The 21,481-nt window shown below is 53.2% G+C and overlaps 1 protein-coding gene across 4 annotated transcripts in view; it reads right to left on the bottom strand.

Annotated features, from left to right (window-relative positions):
- RAI14 (retinoic acid induced 14) overlaps positions 1–21,481 on the bottom strand; it is a 111,512-nt gene that overhangs the window by 32,764 nt on the left and 57,267 nt on the right. For 3 of the 4 annotated variants that reach the window (XM_084881892.1, XM_084881893.1, XM_084881894.1), the window contains exon 3: positions 11,639–11,769. In XM_084881892.1, coding sequence (XP_084738018.1) covers positions 11,639–11,769 — 131 coding nt within the window. Of the gene's footprint in view, positions 1–11,638; positions 11,770–11,907; positions 12,018–21,481 lie in introns of those variants that run through there. The other variant, XM_084881891.1, reaches the window with a different exon arrangement.

Below are 21,481 nucleotides of genomic sequence, written 5' to 3'. Positions count from 1 at the left end.
TGCATCGATACAATTTATAGTTTTAAAAAAATGTACAATTCTGTTATTTTTAGTATATTCTCAACGCTGTGCGGCCAGCAGCATGCTCTGGTTCCGGAACATGTTCACCATCAAATACAACACCGTACGCATGAGCAGTCCTTGCTTCTCATGCCACCCCAGCCCCTGGCAATCACCGGTCTCCACGCTGCCTCTGCGGGCTGGCCTGTCCTGGACATTTCATAAAGATGGCACCACACAGGACATGGACTCTTGTGTCCAGCCTCTCTCCTTTGGCATGCTTTCAAGGCTCACCATGTCTCAGCACTCCACTCTTCCCTTAGAGATGTTCCATCGTGTGGCTCTTCCACATTTCGTGTGTCCGTTCACCGGTAATGGCCATTCAGATGCTTCTGGGTTATTAGGACGAATGCTGCCCAGACATCCGTGTACAAGAGCTTGTGTGTTTCACTCCAGCGGGCAGGTACCAGCAGAGGAACTGCTTTGTGTAAAGCTCGGCGGGGCCCTTAGACAGAGATGCACCGAAAAGGCCCAAGCAGAGCAGCCTGAGACTGACACACCCCGACTGTGGTCCCTTAGCTCTTCCCAATCCCTGGAATCTCTCTGCTGTTGTCACTCGGAGAGTTCCCAAGGGTCTGTGCTTGAGAGTTTGGTGGCTCCCCATCTCCCCACCCCACTCTCTTACCCCCAAGAGAAGGTCACCCCCTGATGTTCCCAGTCGTCTGCAGCCAGACGCCACACAGGGCGGTGGGGGGGCCCGCAGGAGAGGGCGAGCGGCCCCGAGGCGGGTGCCGTCTGGGCCAAGGCACCGACCGAGCCTCAGCTCCCTCTGCCCCACCGCCTGCTCTGAAACTCAGTCACCGCCTCACCGATGGTAACCGCAGCGGGGTTACCGGAACACACGGCACTAGCCCCGTCTGAACCCATTACAATCCCAGCCAACCCACGGGAGGGGTCCCGGCTATCACCCCATTTCACAGAGGAGGAAACGGAGGCACAGAGAAGTCTGGAACCTCGTCCCCAGGCCCAGAACGAGCAGGCAGGGAGCCTGGATGCCAACCCGGGCATCCTGCCCGCCGCGCTGGCCCCTCGGCGCCTGTGAAACCGCCCTGTGGACAGGGCAGCTGCCGAGGACCCCTCACTGGTGGGCGGCTCTTTGAAAAGCAGAGTTTCAACTGGAGAAATGGAAGCCTTTGGCCCAAAAGCAAACCCTGGCTTCTGGGGCTCTCCCCGGGTAGAAGGGGATTGAAGGCGGAGGCAGAGGCCTGCATGGAGGGCTCACTTCCTATAGCCCTCATCGGAGTGAGTGCGGGGACCAGGCTCTTCCCAAAGGCCCTCCACGCCAGGGGACTCAGCTGCGGCTCCCCCAGAGCCCTGGTGCGGCCTGGAGATCTGCGGCCTCCGGAGAGCAGCCAACACTGCTGGCTCCGGATCGCCGGCTGGAGCCCGGGCTGGAGGCCAGACAAGCTCGCCAGGCTGCTCGGAAGAGGCTTGGATGTTTGAGGCTCACCCATCCACAGAGATGTCACTAGGACCACACTCTGCCCGGGCCCCGCCATCCGCTCCGGCTCCCGGTCCCAGAGCGCTGGCGGCCAAGTCAGGAATGAACAGGGGGCTGCCCCACGCCGGCGCTTCTAGTTCCTTCCACCGCCTCCGCTGCCACCGTCCCTCCTCATCCCGACACCGAGAAATGGCCACGCCAGGCCCAGAGTCCCACACTCACAGGGCTCAGAAGGACAAGCTCGCCTGACACCCCCATTTCACAGATGGAGACACGGAGGCCCGGGGCGGGCAGGGAACGTGTGGAAGATCCAGGCTGGCATCCGCTGCTCCGACGCCAGGAGCAGCCTTCCCCGGATGTGCCCATGTCTCCCTTCCTTCCTCTGAAAAGCTCTTTCTACCCCGGCGAGGGGGCCCCTCGTCAGTACGGCTCTGAAATACTTGGTGCCAAGAACCAGCTTCCAGGACCCCTTGGTGAGCGCCAGCATGTCCCAAACACCTCACATCGCCTGCCCTTGAATTGCATTTCTTTGGTCCGGCATCCTTCGGAGGGGAGAGCACGATATTAAATCATATTAAAAACAAAGCCGGGAAATTAAGTACATAAACTCGGGATTTAACCCAAAGTTCCTCCCCACCCCCATGGCCCACAGGCTCCCATCCAGCCGCACCTCCCAGCTCTCTCCGTTCACACCAAACACCCTCCCACCCGGGCTTGGCCTTCCGTTCCCTCCACGGAGATAACGGCTCCAGGAACGCACACGGCTCAGCCCCCATGCCCCTCAGGGATCCGCTCACACCCAGGAGTCTGCTCATAGGCCCTTCGCTCCCAGGGATCCGAGTGGCCCGGCCTCTTCATGTTCCTGGGTGTCCCTGACGTCACAGGAGGGGCCGGTGCTCAGCGTCTGTGTGCCCGCTAGCCTGTGTGGCCCCTGAGGGCAGAGGCTGTGTCTTGCCTCCTACAACTTTCCAGGAAGACAAAAGTGATTTCTTTGGGGAAGTAGGGGGTGGTGGGGGAGGATAATGGGAATCTTTAGTTTTGAATTTGCTTTTTTAGTTTAAAGTTTCTATTCCGAGTTTCCTTAAACCAAGACTCACCCGTATCCCTGCATAACCATGCATTTCTTGGGTTCCAATGGAAGCTCTTAGGGAGAAGCTGTCCTTTATGTTATCACTAGAAGCCCAGTGCACAAAAATTGGTGCACTCGGCCGGTGGGGGAGGGGGAGGAGGAGGGTCCCTCAGCCTAGCCTGCGCCCTCTTGCAGTCTGGGATCCCTCAGGGAATGTCCACCTTCTGGCTTAGGCCCGCTTTCCGGGGGGCCTAGCCTAAGCTGGCAGTCAGACAGCCCTCTGCCAGCCTGAAAGCCCTTGGGATGAAGGGGAGCGGGCCTACGCTGCAGTCAGACGTTCTTAGCGCTGCCAAGGAGCCGGGAGAGGCTCCTGCACTGCCTGCACTCGCAGCCATCAGCCTGGCTTGTGGGAGCGCATTGACCACCTGGGGGCAGTTCCTGACTTGGGCGTCTGTCCCCTGGTGGTCAGTGTGCATCACAGCAACCGGTCGTTATGCTGTTAATAGTCGATTTGCATGTAGGAGGATAAGCTTGATTTTTCTACTCGACAGGGTACAGTGCGGTGCCCAGACCAGGACATCAGCATCAGCAAAGGACTTGTTAGAAAGAAAACTCTATGGCTCCCGCTCAGACTTGGGGTTGGGAGCCCAGCAATCAGGTCCAGTGAGCCCACAGGTGATTCTGATGCAGGTTCCTTTCCCCACCACCGCACAGGGGGAAGGAGCGGGCACTAAAAACCAGCGTTCTTCGGCTCTGCTCTCCGCTCTGCCATCCCTCATGCACAACAAAGTCACTCAGATTCATTGGCCTCAGTTTACTCATCTGTCCACGTGGTCAGCTAGGCCTCTGCCACGTTCTCCAAGTTAGTGTTGCACCGTGTCCATTCTACTGAGGTCACTGAGCTGTGAAGAGGCTCAGTCCACACCCAGTATTTCAGCGGGCACCCCTCAATCCTGAAGGACCTGGACTCCCATTTCAGATTGTAATCTGAGGGCAAGACAATGACGAAGCCTCGGAAAACTGAGTTCTCCTCCGCCCACAGGGACCCACCCCATCAGCCAGAGAGGAAGCCTGGGGGGCAGCGCTGTGGCTGCCGAGCGGTCAGCGATGTCAAAAGCAGGTGCAACGGAGACTCGGTCGCTGCTTCTGGAGGAACCTGTGGCAGGAAGGCTGAGAAATGGGGCATCGGCTGCCTTCCCTGCTCCTTGTTCCCGATGGCTGGAATCCAAGGCGGCTGCACAAATAGCTTACTGTCTGAGGTAACGGGCTCGCAGAATCAGCAGGGCCACCTTCTGGGGACAGAGACCTCCTGGGGACAGCAGGGAGGAGGCGCGGATGCAAGACGACATCCTCAGAACTCACTCACCCCACGCCACTGCAGCCGAGCTCAGCTCTTCCGGAAGGCCGGTCTCAGCGCTGCCTGGAAACAGCACCTGGCCATCAGGAAGCCCCGTCAGGGCCGATGGAGGTGGCCTGTCTCGTGTGGTCACAGCAAACCCCCAGACTCAGCACCGAGAGCCAGAGCAGGGCATGTGTACTGAGTCCCGAACCCTGTTCACCCACCCTCCCTTCTCCGGGAATGAGTGCAGGGTGGCGGAGAGCACCGGTGAGGGCGCCCAGAGGGACTGACCGCCTTTAGCCTTTAAAACGGGGGGGAATGAACGAGGGTGCTGACCGAATGTGTCACACGGAGGAAGCCCCCAGCCCCACAGCAGCACCCAGTGTAACACAGTCATCACGACTCCCTTTCTTATCAGCTGCATGAGGACAAATATGTGATACCTGAATCAATAAAGAAATTTTAAAAAATTAAAAAAAAGACAGGCAAGCTCAGAATTTCTAAGAAATTAAAAAAAAAGAATGAGCTCTACCCTTGCCAGTCTGTGACAGGGATGGGAGAGGACACAGGTAACAGGCCCCTCAATCCCAGCGGGCCGAGGAGGAGCAGAAAGGGTTTCGTGAAAGAGGCGCGGCAAGCTGGGCCTTGAGTGGCACGCAGGGCTCGGCGGGAGGGGCGGTGGTGGCAGTGGCATCGGGAAGCCATCCCAGGGCCCGGGGAGGAGCAGGATGTCTCTAACGGACAGGCGTGTGCTGAGGGATGCACGCGCCTCGACCCTGGAGCGGCCTGGATGCCGTCAGCGTGAGAACCGCCTGCTCCAGGTGCCCTCTCCCGGGGTTAGACGGCGCGGAGGTCACTGCCTGGGGGTGGGACCCACGCCCATCGGCCGGCTCTGCCTTCCATCACAGCCGCCGCCGCAGTTCCCAGGCCCCGCTGACCTCCGCCCGCGAGCGGGTCCAGCGGCGGGGGCGCCAGGACGGAGGGAGGGAGCGGCAGGCGGCTTCGCTCGGAACATGACCCGGCTGCGTGGCTGAAGGCCTTCCGCCTCAACCCACTGAATCCGGCTTTGAATCCGTTTCAGAAGGAAAAGCCCTGTGACCCACCAATATTTCCTCGATTTCCCATTCAATTCGCATCAGTTTGCACCACCTCTGTGGTTACAAGTCTTCCCTCTGAAGCACAGCTTTGCAATAAGATCTGTTCAGCTTTAACATACCCTGTTTCCCTTTAAAAAGCTTATGAATTATGTTACTTTACATCATACACTTTAAGCCCAAATTTAGCTTTCCCTTTAATTTTATTTTGTGCACAGCATCACACACACACACACACACACACACACTCACACACGGGCTCCTGCCTCCCCTGCCCACCTGTCAGCGCTCAGGGGGTGGACCTGCTGGGAAGCCGTGGACTGGGTCTCACCGTGGTGTCCAGCGCAGTGGTTCTCCGCTTGGGCTGACCATTCACTCACCGGGGTGCTTTGAAAATCCCCAGACCCAGACTGCACCCCTCACTGCCTCTGAGGGGGACACCCAGCATTTTTCAGAGCCGTTGGGTGATTCTAATGGGAGTCAAGTTGGGAACAACTGGTCTCGCGTCCAGGGGGCCCTGACCTTGAACTGCAAGGATAAGCCCGCCAAGGAGAGAAGGAAGCAGCGGTCACCGGGTGGCTGTTTTTCCTTTAGGTCGCGGTGGCCTCGTGCTGCGGCCAGCCCCAACACTGACTTCCCTGCACCCGCCAGGCCGCCTGCACCCTTCAAGGTGGGTAACACCCGGGGCAGGAAGCACGCCGAAGCTACCACAGTGCATCCCTATCTCTGTCTCTCCCCACCTCGCACCCCCTGCAGCTGAGTATTTCCCGGTGAGCAGGACTGCCGTCCGTCTTGTCTCCTAGGTTAGATGCTGTGCATCTTCTAGACAAGAACCCACTTCCGCCTCCTTGGGCTGCGCTCGCAGTCGGGTTTGGAACACTGCAGAGGCAGGAGTCCCTCCCAGCGGCGGGATTAACGCACCAGCATGCGAGCCGCTGGCTGGCAGCAGCAGAGGCTCCTCACCTTCGAAACCTCGGTGACCCAGATCAGAGGGGCAGCAACTCTGTCCTTCCCCGTCCCCCTCTGTCCCATGGCAACGGGTCTTGGGAAAGACAGCGACTCTGCCGGAAGAGGATTCTGCAGGGGGAAGGCTGCCATGACACACAAAGTCTAGCAGTTTTAGGTGAGTTCACTTGGCGGCCAAACTGACTTGATTTCCATCTAGCCCTCTGCCAGAAGAACCCCTGGCAGAAGAACATCTGACTCACAGAACTCTGGGACACACACACACACACACACACACACACACACACACACACAGACACCCGTTTCACAGGGAAGCCCCACCGAGCCACTGAGGAACGCCTGCACAGGCTCTTGCTTTCACAGCCACAGAGATCAGGTTTCCGAGACGCGGGCCATGTGTGCAGACGGCATCTACCTCTCCGTCTATACGTCCACGCCTGGGTGGTATTTCCTCCGATGCTCCAGCCCCAGCGGCGGTTTTATTTAGTCTGGTTGTTCCTAAGCAAACACACACAGCGCTCACTAAATGCGCTCCACATGCAGCGGAGACCAGCTTGAAACAATTAGACCGCTCCGAGGCCCAGGGTCTAGGGCCCGGGCACCTCCCACTTCCTCACCTCCACGGGGGCCGGGGCCGGGCCCGGACAGACGGGCGGGGAAGCCAGGCCTGGCTCCATGAACGGCCTGCAGCTCAGCTGGCTGCCCGCCTCCACCCTACTCCCTTCGGACCCGAGACACCGCCTTCTCCTCCTCTTTTCCTGCATGAGTTCCAGCCGTTCGGCTGCTTTCACTCGTTTGTAGCCGCTCTCCGACAGTTGTAGAGGGAGGCACTTTCCAGGCCAGGGGTCTCGTCCGCCCCTAAAGGCAGTGCTGCAGGGAGAGACGGCCAAGGCCGAAGAAAGACCAAACCGCCCATCTGGCCGCTGACCGTGGGTTGGGAGGCGTCTGGAGAATGTCTGCGGACACGGCTGCCCCGGCCGCCTCGTTCCCAGGACTTTGGGGGTCACGGGGTGTTTAGGTAGGAAAGGCTGGCATGCTCCTATTTAAACTGCACTGGAGCCCTAACCGGTGTGGCTCAGAGGATAGAGCGTCGGCCTGCGGACTCAAGGGTCCCAGGTTCCATTCTGGTGAGGGGCATGTACCTTGGTTGCAGGCACATCCCCAGTAAGGGGTGTGCAGGAGTCAGCTGATGGATGTTTCTCTCTCATAGATGTTCCTAGCTCTCTATCCATCTCCCTTCCTCTCTGTAAAAAATCAATAAAATATATATTTTTTTAAATTAAAAAAAATTGCACTGGAAGCTGGGGGAGCTGAGTGACGGCTGTGGCACTCACCAGGACAGCTCCTTTCCTCTCGGACCCCAAGCCACTTCATCCCTAATGAATTGGCCCAGGAGACTTCTCCCGGCAAAAAGGAGAGTGTTTTATCCAGAGAACCACCCTGAAAAGTCACTCCCACAAATGCAGACCAAAGGCCTCTTCTGTGTTTAGCAGTGTGGACGAGACCAGCACAGCTGCAGACACCCCGACACCCCGAGAGCCTGCCCCTCAGCGAGCCCCCACCCCGCTGTGCGGGATGCAAGTCTCCCAGACAGCCGAGGTCTGTCCTAAGCTTCGAGTCTTTTGTGCTGTTGCTCCAGTTCATACATCAAACTCTAAACCAGGATTGCAGTGGTTTAAAGAGAAGAAAACCCACACAGGACTGAGCATATGGGAGAGGGAGGCGCTCTGACCGGACAGAGAAACTGGGCCACCGCCTGGACGTCGCCCCTGTGGGAGGGCAGGGCGCAGACAGCCCCCCATCCCCTGCGGCAAAGGCAAGTGCGAGCGAACATGAGCTCAGGAGGGGCCGGGCCGGGGGTGAAGGACCCTTGAAAGCCAACATCAGGGCTCCAGGCTGTCAGGCAACAGAGGAACTGTGCGCTGCTGAGCAAACGAGCAAAGTGGGCTCTCACAAAGGCTCCGAAAATAGGCCTCCGCCTCACGCTGACACGCAGGTGGATCTATCACAGGGTGAACCCGAACAAGCCGGCAGAGAACGAGGCCAAGTCCCAGCACAGACCTCACTTCCCAGTGCGTGCCCTGGCCTCGTCCTCTGGAGACAAATATAAAACACTGCATGCACGTCCCAATGAGACGGGGCCGTGCTGACTGCACAGGGCCGCGGGGCCAAGCTCTCCAGTGGAGGGGACACGCTGGGCTGGCCTGTCACACATGCAGGACCGCTGCTAGCAGGTCAGCAGTTCACGTGCTACCACACCAGCACACGTGGACAGAACAGGCACAGGAACAGAACAGTCTCCACAGCGGGAGGGAGATCAAGCGAGGGAGGCGACGCGCAGGCAGGCAGATGCACGGGCCTCACCGAGTCCAGTGCAGACGTGCCGGCTGCGAGGGGAAGGCTGCACCCTGGGGACCACACGGCCCTGACTCGCTGCTGTCGAGCACCCCTGGCCTGGCTAACCTCATGGCATGATGCTGGAGGACAGGAGAGAGCATTTCCAGCGACAGCCCCTCTCATTCTGCACCCAAAGACCATTTGGTTTGAAAGAAAGTATGAAGCCAGACAGATTTAACCCCGTGGTGCCTTTCACACTTAAATCCCTGTAGTTATCAGTCAGGAACTGTCAGCGTCAAAAGGAATATTCCAAGCAGAAAGATTACATGGTAACAGATGAGCTCTGGAAAACCGTGCACTGGAAACAAAAAACAAAAACAAAACAAAAAAACCTCCTTTCTCCCTTTTTCACAGTTCTAGGGGAAAATGGCAGGCTTGCGCATGCAAAGATGGACATGCTAGCACTGGTGCTGGAGTTAATGCAGCAAAGGCTGTATCAGGTGGGCCTTCGTGTTAACGTCTGCAAAACGGAGGGGTGATGTTTGTGTAACTAACTGCTCTGTAAGAGACTCAGATGAAGAAGTGACTCATGTGACAAAGATGGGCCTTGAAGCCACGGTGCTAAGTGAGAGAAGCCAGAGACAAGGGCCCCACGTTGTATGGTCCCACTTCTATGACATACCCAGAACAGGCACACTCACAGAGAGAAAGCGGACCGGCGGTGGCCACGGGGAGGGGGAAAGAGGTTGGAAAGTGTCACTGCTGAATGGGTGCAGGGCTTCACTTGGGATGATGAAAAATGTCTGGGAAAAGACAATGAAAACAGTTGTACAACATCGCAAATGTATGTAATGCTACTGAAATTGATGCGATGGCTAAAGTGGTGCGTTTATGTTATGTGTATTTTACCACAAAGAAAGAAAAAAGAGAGACTAGAAAACACTCTGACTGCGCTCTCTGCACCATCCTTATTAACAAAAGGTATACATTTATCCAGCCAGTCACAGCCGTGGCTAAGCTGCTAATGTAAATGTTCTATTTTCATTTCAGTGGGTACTGTCTCAGACTAAACTATCACAAACGCTATCTCCCCTCTCCCTGGCAGAGTGGTGAAAGGTGGTTTTGTGCAGACGCTTGCAAAGCTGGAGGGGGGGAGGAGGAGCCAAGAAAGCTGTGCAATGCTGCAAGACGGGGTCCAAAAGCACCAGGCCCAGCACCCAAAACCTCAGGACCGTGGCCTCCGCCCTGTCCATCCACAGCTCTGACTCCACGTGGGGCATTGTGGGAAAAGGTTCATGGACTCATTCAACAAATTCTCTCTGGGTATCTGCAACAAGCCCAGCGGTGGGCTAGCTGGTGTAATGACAGCCGTGTACAGTGACAATCCCTTCTACCAAGAGAATTTTAATCTAGAAGCCAGAGGGCTAAGCACTGACAACCACAGAAGGCTGGGAAGGCTCAACACACCAGCCAACAACCAAGGCCTCCCAGTACCTGGCGCCCTGGCTGCCAAGTCAGAGTTCGCCGGGTTAGGGCCCTGTGCCTCTGCGAAGGCAAAGCCAATCCAACGCCGGGGGAGGGCGCTCACCCTGGGGCTCTGGCTGAGGACCAGCCCAGCTCGGAGAGGACCAGACAGTGGCGGAGAGAGAACGCTTCTCCCTGCTCTTCCCGAAACAGCCCGCCTGGTCCCTGGACAGAGCTCGGCCCCTGGAGCTATCTTCGGCTCCCACCACACCGGGGCCGGTGTCTGTGCTATGGGATATAGCAGGTGTCAGGAAGAGGGCTTAGTTGGCAAAAGTCGCTAAAATGTGATGCCCGATCTCAGGAAAAAGTGCCTTTTATTCTCCCACTGATCCTTCCATCTAGATTCAGTGTAGTTTCTAGACACTGGTTCTCTCTGGTTGACCCTACATGGACACCATAAAGTATTGATTCCTGGGCCTCTCCAAGACCAAGTGATACAGGGCATCTGGGGTGGGCATGGCATCGATATTTCTTAAAGCACCCCAGGCGATTCTAACGGTGGCAGGACTGAGACCCTCTCCTCTAGGCTAAGAAGCAAAGGGAACGGGCTGTATCAAGAGCCTACTGTGGCTGGGCACTGTGCTAGCTCCTTGCCTACAGTACCAATCTCTCTAGCTGTCCCACCAATTATCTTCTTGGATTTGTTCTGGCCATAAACCTATGGTCCCTCAGAGCGGCACTCAGCCTTGGAGGGACGAGAGAGTGGCAATAGATACCCCAGTTTCCTTACCCCCTCGGTGGGGTAACTCTGAGGCACACTTCAAAGCTGGGGTGAGCAAACTCTTTCTGTAAGAAGCCAGACAATTAGCATGTTCAGCTTTGTGGGCCACACAGTCTTTGTCTGACCACCCACATCTGCCTTCCCAGTGCAGAAGCAGCCACGGGCAATGATCGATAATGGGCTTGGCTGCGTTCCAATAAAACTTTATTTACAAAGACAGACAGCAGGACATAGTTGGCCAACCCCTTCTCTAAGTCTAAACAGATTCCCAGAAGTTCTCAGTGACAACGCATTCCAGTTGGCCCTGGCGGTAAGCTGCCAACAGCAGGCCACTTCACCCCTTCGCTGCGCCCTTCCTGGGTGGCTGGCGAGAGAAACGACCTGCACTCGGATTCTTGTCTCAGAGCCTGCGCTGGGGGTGCCCACCCAACATCGGCATCTTGTTTTAGACTCAAATACTGTGGAGGTGAATACACCATCTCCATTTTACAACGAGCAAACTGAGATCCCGGGACCGCAGACTGGTAAGTGATAGAGTCCAGATTAGAAGACTATGTGGCTCCAAAGTCAATGATTTCTCTACTGCACGACCAGAGGAAGGATGGGAACACATACACACACACACACACACATACACACACACACAAAACCAAATAGCTTTAATTATGGCGAGCAAGATTCCTACCACTCATGCCATTACGGACCTATGTTAGAAAGGGGTTTAAAAAATAAGAGAAGTAGTAAGGTTTCACGGTTTTGAAATACTCTTTCTCTTTCAGGCTGCATCTAGGCCAGGATGGAAGTCATTTCCCATCCGTCAGCTGGTTGCCATCCTGGCGCTCTTGCTTTCCTGGTGAAATCTCTGCCTATACCCGGAGCATATACAGCTGTGCCAGGTGTCACTTGGAGCCTGGAGGAAAGGAACTGGGCTGACATGCCCTCCTCCACACACTGACCTGGGGCCCAGGGACAGCAATTTCTCAAAGCCCCTCGGGGCCCTGTGGAGGTCCCCTGCGAACCGCGGGGTCCCAGGGAGCACTGGGAGAGCCGAGAGCCGCAAGGTCAGAAACCACGCCCCATCGCTTACGCGGTCTTGCCCTCGCTGTCCTGTTTGGTGGCGCTGGCCCCCTTCTTGCCCAGCAGCGAGGCCACCTTCTCCGCATCTCCGTTCTCCACGGCCTGCAGCAGCCGGTCATCGTTCTTGTTCCACTCGTTGGTCTGCGGAGCAAAGGGGACAGACACAGCGTCAGCGACAGCAGGGGCCACGGCCGTTCTCCCAACCTTCCCTGCTGCGGCTCACATTAAACTCTTTCCCCCCTCTCCACCCCCCCCACCCCATAGGCGCCTTAAAGATACCTTCCCCTTCACCATGGCGGCACTCAAGAAAGCCGGCTTCCCAAAAGGAAACATCAGCAGTTCCATGAAATAGCCACCCGTCACCAGCTCTGCAATGAGGTTACTTGTCTGAGCTGAAGCTGGGGCGATGAGGCAACGTACAGAGCCCGCCAGGCCAGCTTACACATTAGCTTGTTCCCAGCTCAGCCTGACAGCGGCCTCTCAGGGCAATGGCCTTTGACCTGGGCCCACGGGGTTACAGACCCAAACCCCCAACAGCTCAAGGCTATCGGAGGGGTTATAATACATGTAATTTTCTGTCTGCCTTTTTTGCCACTCTCTCCGGCCTGCTTCCCAGGCCCTGGGTTTTGAGCCGTGTGCTGATTTTAAGCAGTTGTCCAGGCTACGGACTCAACACAGTATCACCGAAAACAAAGCAGCTTCCTGAGCAAGCTATTTCACAGCAAAGAATGGGAGCAAAGCCCCCTGGCCGAACCCCAGCCCCGGCAGAGCACTGTGTGAACACGGGGACAGCAAAGCTCTCGTGTGCACAGGAGTTAGCTGTCACTCTTACAAAGGGAAGAGAGGGTCTCCGTGTACAAGAAGACGGGCCTTGAGTACAAGACCAAGAAGTTTCTTTTTTTTTTTTATATATATTTTATTGACTTTTTCAGAGAGGAGAAGAGAGGGATAGAGAGCTAGAAACGTCGATGAGAGAGAAACACCGACCAGCTGCCTCTTGCACACCCCCTACCGGGAATGTGCCCGCAACCAATGTACATGCCCTTGACCGGAATCGAACCTGGGACCTTTCAGTCCGCAGACCGATGCTCTACCACTGAGCCAAACCGGTTTCAGCAAGACCAAGAAGTTTCAAAAGTGAAGGCAGCAAGCAGCGAGCCCCTAAAGGTCTGGAGCAGGAGAGCGAGAGGATAAAACCAGCGCCTTAGGAAGTCATCACGAGAGGTGAGGCCCTTGGGATTAATAGGGGAGGAAAGATCCTGGGTCACCTCAAAGCCCATGGGTCACTCTGCAGGTCCTGGTCATCTCCAGATGCCCCCCTGCAAAGCCTGCTTTCTCACCCCTGTCGCTAAACCACCTGCACCACCCCCCCTACCTCTACCCCCACCTCCCGCCACCCCCACCTCCCAAGAGAGCCTCCTCCTCACTCCCCAAACTCTCTATCCACAGGTCTCCAGGGTGCCTTGTCGCCTCCAAAGAACCTCCAGAAACTCCATACTGGAGGCTTTGCCATGGATCATCTTCAGGGAAGGGGATGGAAGAGACACTGGAGATTAAAAAACTAACAAAAGGGAATTTTGCGGGAGCACAGTCTTCTGTGGCCCCGAAGTGTCCCCAATCTCTCTGCCAGGATGGAACTGGGAAACCCAATGGGGCTCCGCCCTCTCACTGAGCAGGGGTGGGTCTACCAGCTGTCCCCAGCCTGGAGGCGGGGCCTCAGAGGGAGCACAGGCCATGGAGGAGGAACACAGGTGTACCCAGGGTTCAAGTCAGGAATTTACTTCTCTGAGAGTCTCAGGACTGGACCCTCCTCCCCCTCCCCAAAGAACACAGAGAGAATGATAAGCTTGAATGAAAATGAGAAGTTTGTCCCCAAGTTTGCATGAACTTTAAGTCCACAACTCTACACGGACAGTTATATGCTATGAACCTAAAGTTACTAAAAAAAAACTCTGTGCCTCAGTTTCCCATGGCATTGCACTCAATGACCACACTAATCCTCTTAGAGCTCAAAAAACGCAATGTATAAAATGCCACAAACCAAACTTTGCTAGGGATTTTTCTAGAACAGTCCTGTCTGCATTAATAGAAACATTCTATATTTGCACTGCTCCAAATCATACCCCTCGGCAGTGCTTCTCAGTCAGCCCGGGGTGATTTTTGGCAATCTACGCAGACATTCCTGGTTGTCATGAATAGGGGGCGCTCCTGGCATCTCGAGGCTGGGGTGCTGCTAAACACCCTTCAATGCACAGGACAGCCCCCTCCCCGCAACAAACAGGCATCCAGCCCCGAATCCAAGACTGCACCTGCCTCCTGAAGCACGCCCATGTAGCTCGTGCAGCTGAGGACCAGGATTTCTAACATGAATTCCAGGCTTCGGGGCAGCTCTACGCGACGGCTTTCTAAACGTTTCTAACCACGTAGGAAGGTGTCTGGGCCAATGTCACCCATACTCTCTCACAACAGTCAAGCTGCTCGCAAAGAAGACATGAGGTTTTATCTCCAATTACGAATCGGGCCTTCTCTGGAAGGGGAGGGGTGCACAATCCAGAGACCACTCCAGGCACAGCCTTTGTTAGTCCCACAGGAAGCTTTGCTGAAAACCAAGAGGTAGCCAACACCAAGAAACAGCCGGCAGCCCATCTCCCCCAGAGGGCGTTGTTTTTACAAGCCAAAACAAAACCAGCCCAGTTTGCTGAAGTACATGTAGGACTCATGGTTCCTACGTACAGGATCCCATGCTCCTATTCATGCTGTCTTTAAATCCTCCCCGAACCAAATTAAAACGGGACTGGGAAGATGAAAAGGCTATGAAATCTCAGGGGACACGACTGAAAATACTTAAGCAAAGAACGGCCACATGAAAGGGTTTTCCTTTCAGCGCTGTGCACTCAACTCGGGCAGAGGAAAATGGGATTGCAGGGACTTCTTAAAATTAGTTACATGTGGGCGTGTAGGGAGTTCAATTTCTATAGCACCAAGCAGGAAAGATCCCCCCTTCCCTTACTCTTTGGAGGACAAGGTCAATGGCAAATCCCTTAAGAGATCAAAAATGCTTCTCTTTTATCTGGCCTCCTTTTTCTCTTAGACACATGAGGCAAGGCAAAGATTTAATTAATAACTGGCAACACCAGTCAACCTGTATGTGCTACAGATGGCTCAGCGGAAGCAGCGAGAAGGGGAAGGATGATGCTGTGCATGTTGGCCTTTGAGTCTGAGCCAAGAGAACAGATCAGAACAAACTGGGAAGACAAGGGCAGACCTGGAGATCCGGGCGGGGGGAAAGTAGACCATCAGTTGGGAAAAGAGGCGAGTTTTACTCTTAACGGTCTCACAAGTGCTTTCAAAGTAATAGCCACGAAAGGTCCCAATTAGACCTCCAACCAGGAATCCAGGTTCTGAACCCGAGTCTTCCAGGTGAAATGCCAAGTAGCAGTGTACCCGGGCAGTCACTCCATCTCTTTAACACGACCCTGTCTCCTTCCTGCCTGTCCACTCCCTTCTTCAGTCATCAAGCCCCTTGAACATCAGATTCTGGTCAGTATCAACCTGTCTTAAGAACAAAGCCTCAAGCCTGCTGGTCACAGAACCAGAGTTTCAGTCCAGTGAAAGATAACATCTAGACTTCAGCTGTGTTTCAGCCTCAGGCCAATGAGAGTAGAAGAACCCTATGGATCATCTCCTCCTGAGGCCAGACAGAACCACGCCGTGGCTAACATCAGGACCAGACACAATGGTCAGCTACTCTCTACCTGGCTCCAACCAATCAGCAGAGAGCATGGCCCCACTCCTTTAGCCGCCATGATGAATGACTTTCCCCCATATAGCCCACCCCAGGGAAGCCATCACCAGGGGGCCGGGTCTTTGAGCAGCAGCTTGCCTGGGACTCCGGGCTTGGTGCCATTTCCTCAACTGATAAAACTCTCTATTCACATTTGAGGGGGCTTTGATGGGGGCAGGTGAGCAGACCCCTTTATTCTGGTAACAGCAGGGAGCAGACGCTCATGTCACAGAGTTCTCTAGCCCTGGGCCAGGTCCATTTTATTTGTAATTAGTCTTGCTATACACAACTGACCGTACTGTGCGCCTTCCAGAAGCATGGCGTTCAAGATGCCGTCCCTTCCTCTCCTAGACCTGCCCACGGACACATTCCCTCTATTTTCTCCTAGGAAACTACTGGATTCAGTGCCACATGCTACAGCAAAATCCCACAGCTAATCACAAGATGAGACAAAGCAGGTGTTACTGCTCTTGAGAATCCAGAAGCAAATTTCTCTGCCCCACCTGCATCCCCCTGCTGAGTGGTACTAAACTGAAATCAAGCATCAAAAGGAATTTTTTTTAAAAAAAGCTTTCTTGGCCAATTTACTGTCCAAAGGCAGCTCTGGTAAGAAGTGCTTTGTGTGAGAAGTGGATCATCTGATGTTTTGCCATAACATCCCAAAGTAATTCACTTATACCTCTGGAGGCCATCATCCCACCAACAATACTCCCTCTCCCCTCCCCCCAGAGCAGGCCCAGCTCTGCTTCCACTCTGGGCGCCTAGTCCCCTTAGAAGTTTTCAACCGATTGGTGGGTTAACCCAACACCTAAAAAAATGGAGAAAAACAGAAACACCAGATACCTCATATTTTAACAAGGTTAAATGTCTCTGTATGCGAGTACTGCATGGTGATACTTTATATATATAATAAATAATGATAATATATAATATATATAATATATGATATTATATATAACATATAATGATATTATATATATGTAATATATATAAATTATATTATACATATGATATTATATATAATAAAAATGTATATGTATATATTTTTTTTAACTGGGGAAATCACAATAAAAAACATTGGTGTCTCTGCTTTTGGATGCTGTCACCCCGTCCACCTAAGAAAGGCTCTCTCCTGAAGCCTCCCTCCGCCTGCAGACTGCTCAGCCTTCCCTGTGCCCTGCCTCTCTGCTCTCCATCCGGTCCGGAGGCGCCTACTCGGCAAGCAGGAGCCCACAGTCTAGACTGGATGAAATATCGTCCTGGCTTCTTCCTGAGCTCCCTGCGTGCTTGCTGTTTCCTTGTCTTGAGCTCCCTGAAGGCAGGGCAGCCGCCTTCACGTCTCGCAGATGGATCTGCTGCTGATCTAAGCAGGAGTTTCTTCCTTTGGTTAACCTACATCTCGCCTGGCTTCGAAAATGCTTTCTTTTCATCCAGAAAACTCTCCTTCTCTTGCAAACAACTATCTCATTATGTTTCCGGTATTTTAAAATCTTTATTGTGGAAAGTATTTCCCATATACCCCCTTTCTCACCACCCCCTCTGACCTCCGGTGACCCCCATCTAGGCTGCCCCCACCTCCTGCCCAAGGCCTTCAGCATGTCCGATTTTTAAATAGGCTAAATAAATCCTACTCCCTTCACTTTTCTACTCTCTTAACTTTGCTAAAGCCAATTTTCCAAGATCCTGATCACGGGCACATTTTTTCCGAATCTCTTCATGGCTAAGCCTGGTCCATTCATCAGGGCGGAGCGGTGTCTCCAGACACCAGGCTGGCCTGGGCGCTTGTGGAGTATGCAGACCCCCAGGCCCTGTCCTGGAGATTCCGGCCCCGAAAGGAGTCCTGGGCTCCTTTAGGTTCATTCTCTCGCTCTGGCTCTGATTCTTATTACAAGTTTGGGGACCACTGGAACCTGTGCAGAGGCAACCACAGAACTCCTTGGAAGGAAGTTCTTCCTGCATGAAGCATTATTAAGGACTATATGACAGTGTCTTGGCTTTTTCTTAAAGAGCTAGGTATTCTGTCTCCCACAAAAGCTCAATAAATATTGTGTTTCCCTTAGAAAACATATATATACACGTGCAACCCTATTTATAAGAATTTTTAAAGCACTGCTCATAATGGTCAAAATTTATAAATAATCAAATATCCAATACAAGGAGATAATTACAATATGATGAAGCAACAGAATACCACTCAGCAATGAAAATGAACACATTGCAACCACATGCAACATGGATGGACATGGAACACAATGTTGCTGAAAAAAGAAACACACAACGGAACACAGTACGACTGCATGTATCTAAAGATGAAAGCAAGACAACGGGTCCCTATTGTCTAGGGATATGTGCACAGATGGTCAAACTATAAAGGAAAGCAAGGTCGTCACCCTAATAGGCAGGAGAGGGACGGGGGGAGGGGTGGCATCTGGTCAGGGAGGGCCACCTGGGAATACTCCAGGGTCCTGTGTCCGATTTCATGACCTGGTTAGTGGCTCCCCAGATGTTCACTTGTTAGACGTTCCTTTTGTGCACTTTTCTCTACATGTGATGTATTATTCACACACACACACACACACACAATTTAGAAAGAAATCTGTGGTTCACTTTCTGATCAAATCAAAACCCAGTGCCTTTCCATAATTTGCATTCTCATTGGCTGTCTCCTCATCTGTAAAATGAAGGTAAGTGGTGCCAAAATCTGGTTCTTAGCGGCCTCAAGCCCCTGGAGAAGGTGAGAAAGTGATGGTCTTCCCTCAGAACAATGCACGTACACACAAAAGCCTGCATACAATTTCAGAGTATTCTACGACTCAAACCTTCTGCCCCCAGCCCACCCACTCAAACCCAAGTTAAGGTCCAGTGGTCGGCAAACTCATTAGTCAGCAGAGCCAAATATTAACAGTACAGTGATTGAAATTTCTTTTGAGAGCCAAATTTTTTAAACTTAAGCTTCTTCTAATGCCACTTCTTCAAAATAGACTCACCCAGGCCATGGTATTTTGTGGAAGAGCCACACTTAAGGGGCCAAAGAGCAGCATATGGCTCGAGAGCCGCAGTTTGCCGACCACGGGTCTAGGCGAAGAAACAAGCTGCAGTGTGGTGCTTCTGAACTGAAATTCCGGCTCCACCGCCTCCCGGTTAGTCTCAAGCAGGGTATCCCAGCTCTGGTCTCCTCATCCTTATCTGTAAAACGGGGGCCTACTTTCTCTCAAGTTATCCTGGGAATTAAATGCAATGCACATGACGTGCCCGGCACTCAAAAAATGGGGATGATGATGATGATGATGATGATTTAATTAGAAGATCTGCACCCTTCCTTCACAATTAAGCTCTATAAATCTTTAATATTTACAATGTATGACTGGTGGTCCATTACCCCTTCAGAGGTAAATAACACCTTAAGTTTTAAGGTGCAAATTTTCTACTATGCTCCTTTAAAAAAAACAATCACAGTTTGGAAGGCTCAGGAGAAAACACTCATAGACATGGAATGAACTACCTTATTGGACACGGCTCCTTTCCCAGGAGACTGTCTACACAGATGGTATTTCCACAGGGCACACTGGCCACCTCGGCCAGTCTGGGAAGCCATATGTTACGCTCTGGAGACATGTGTAACATGTCAGCTATGAGGGGCAGCATGTGGGGAAGGCAGCCCTCACCTTCCATGTGGGCTCCAGGCCTTCCTGCTCATACATCACAAATGAGATGCTCAGTGGCAGTCCCGTATGCCTCCCATTCATCACATCATTCCAAATGACACCGCTGGTGCAGGGTTTCCCCCGAACCCTGGCCTGTGGAGGGTGCTGCCTGACCCTCGGAGGGTAGCAGGCACCACGCCGAGCATGTGGTGAGCGCCGGTGCTTTGGCAGCTGGCAACGTCTGCCCTCGGCCAGACATGGCATCACCTTCTTTTATTTTGGTTTAATCACTGGGAACCGAAAACCCAGTGGAAACTCAGTGGCCACAGACATCTGGTTAGTGGGCAGCTGTGAGTTTGGGGAAAAATCAGTCCAAGGAAAATAATCCAGGGGCAAGAGCAATCCCGGGTGCGAGTTTCTCTGGCTTTCTTTGGGAAAGATGCTCACAGCCCCAGCATCACAGAGCAGCAGGGCCTTCTGGGAGATAATCTGTGGGAAGGCTGCACGGCCCCCTCCGGTTTATGGAGAGCAGAGCGTTTCGCCAACATAAGCAGGAAGGCTGAGACGCGAGTTAAAGCAGACCGTGTTTGCACTGAGGAGCATTCAGAGGCAGACCATCCAGGGGAAAATAAGAAGCACACGCCTCATACTTCAGACAGGAGACAAGAAGCAGGCAAGCTCCAGGCCCCGCGGCTGTGCTGCCCTGTGAACTGTAAGCCAGGGCGTTTAAGATTTGTATCTGCGAGGCACAGAGCAGAACAGAGAACGCTATGCATGTTACTTCCCATTGTTTACTCATTCACTCAACAAATATTTACCAAATGCTTTCTATATGGCTGGCATCATCTTTACTGAGTTTTCTGTCTTGCTGTGGAACTAAAATACAGCAGCCCGAGAAACAGGCCAACAACACAAACCAGGACCATGAGGAGTGGCCAACTAGGCCAAACGGTGAGTCAGCACAACGAAAGAGAGAGACAACCACCCGCAAGGCAGGATGGGAAAGTTTTCTGATTTGCATAATGAGCGAGACCTTGCAATGAGAATACTTAGGAGAGAAGACGAGATATAACAACGGAAAAATGCAAGATGTATTTAGTAGGTAGTGAGTTGATCTAAGTCTAGCCTTACAAGACTCTCCTTAGTGTGTCTGGGAAATGCAAAAACTTACCAGTATTTCTTGACGAACATTTGACCATTCCCCAGTTTTAACAAGACCAGCAGTTTCAGAAAGAGCTTGCCGTGTAGTGCTCACTATTTTAAACCAATGCATGATAAGTTCATCTAAAATGAGCTTCTCCTTTCCATACAATTGTTTTATATCCTCATTTAAGAATATGTTTTTTATTAATTTTGAGAAAGAGAGAGAGAGAGAGAGATTGATCAGTTGCCTCCCGTAAGTGCCATGACCAGAGATCAAACCCAAAGCCCAGGTATGTGCGCTGACCTGGAATCAAACCCTCAGCCTGCTAGTTCACAGGACCATGCTCCAACCAGCTGCGTCACAGGCCAAGGCCCTCTCCCTTCACTTTTATTTCCGGTCACTCACACAGGCAGGTTGCTGCGTCTCTGCTCCCTGAAACCCATTGCCCTCCCTTCAACGGGCTGCATCAGTCACTCTGAAGCCCTTTCCCATGATGCTGAATGCTGTGCCTCGGAAATAATCCGGAATTATAAACACCTCCTTCCAGAAGCAGGCTGGTCCTGCCCCTCCCCCTTCAAGCTGCCTGGTCATTGCTCCCTGAGCCTCCAGCCCTCCCGGGCCCCCAGGACCAGTCAGCTCCCCTCCTGAGGCCCTCCCATGCTGCTCTTCCACCGCCCATGATACAGTGTAACTCAGATAGCTGTCCTAAAGTAGCTTTAAAGGTCTGCCGACCTCCCCCTGGACTCGGGGTTCCAGGGCATGGCCAATGGCCAGCATCTGTCTCGTTCAGCACTGAGCTCCCGGCCCCTGGCCCACTGCCCGCCAGATGGTAAGGGCTGGATTCAGAGCTGTTCATTCAATAGCTGGAGTTTTCTTCCTTGTCCCTTGGGAGTCACTCCTGATTAACCCCTTCTCTGCTGATGTCTTTGTCTCCAAACGTCTCCATCATCCCACCAAATTCCTTCCTCTGATGATGCTGATCAATATAAAAGCATTACTCACTGTTTCAAAACCACGTCCCATGAAGAAGCATAGATCAAGCCAACTTTACTGTCCAGGGAGAATAATGGTTCCACCCAATGGAATCCAAGCCCTCATTTGCTTAGTCTCTGTACTTACAGGGATGGTGCAATACCCCAAGGATAAAAAGATGGACAGGAAATAATCTTGGCCCGTAAGGAGTTCACAGACTTCTGAAGACAGAAGCACACACAACACCTATTTACATTATTCTCTGTCAGTGGTCAGCCAGCGCTGTGAACTAAGTCCTGTCAAAGTCAG

This window comes from Pipistrellus hanaki, assembly GCF_964339955.1.
Source record: "Pipistrellus hanaki genome assembly, chromosome: 4".
Taxonomy (NCBI): Eukaryota; Metazoa; Chordata; class Mammalia; order Chiroptera; family Vespertilionidae; genus Pipistrellus; species Pipistrellus hanaki.
This window is presented reverse-complemented; position numbering and strand designations above follow the sequence as displayed.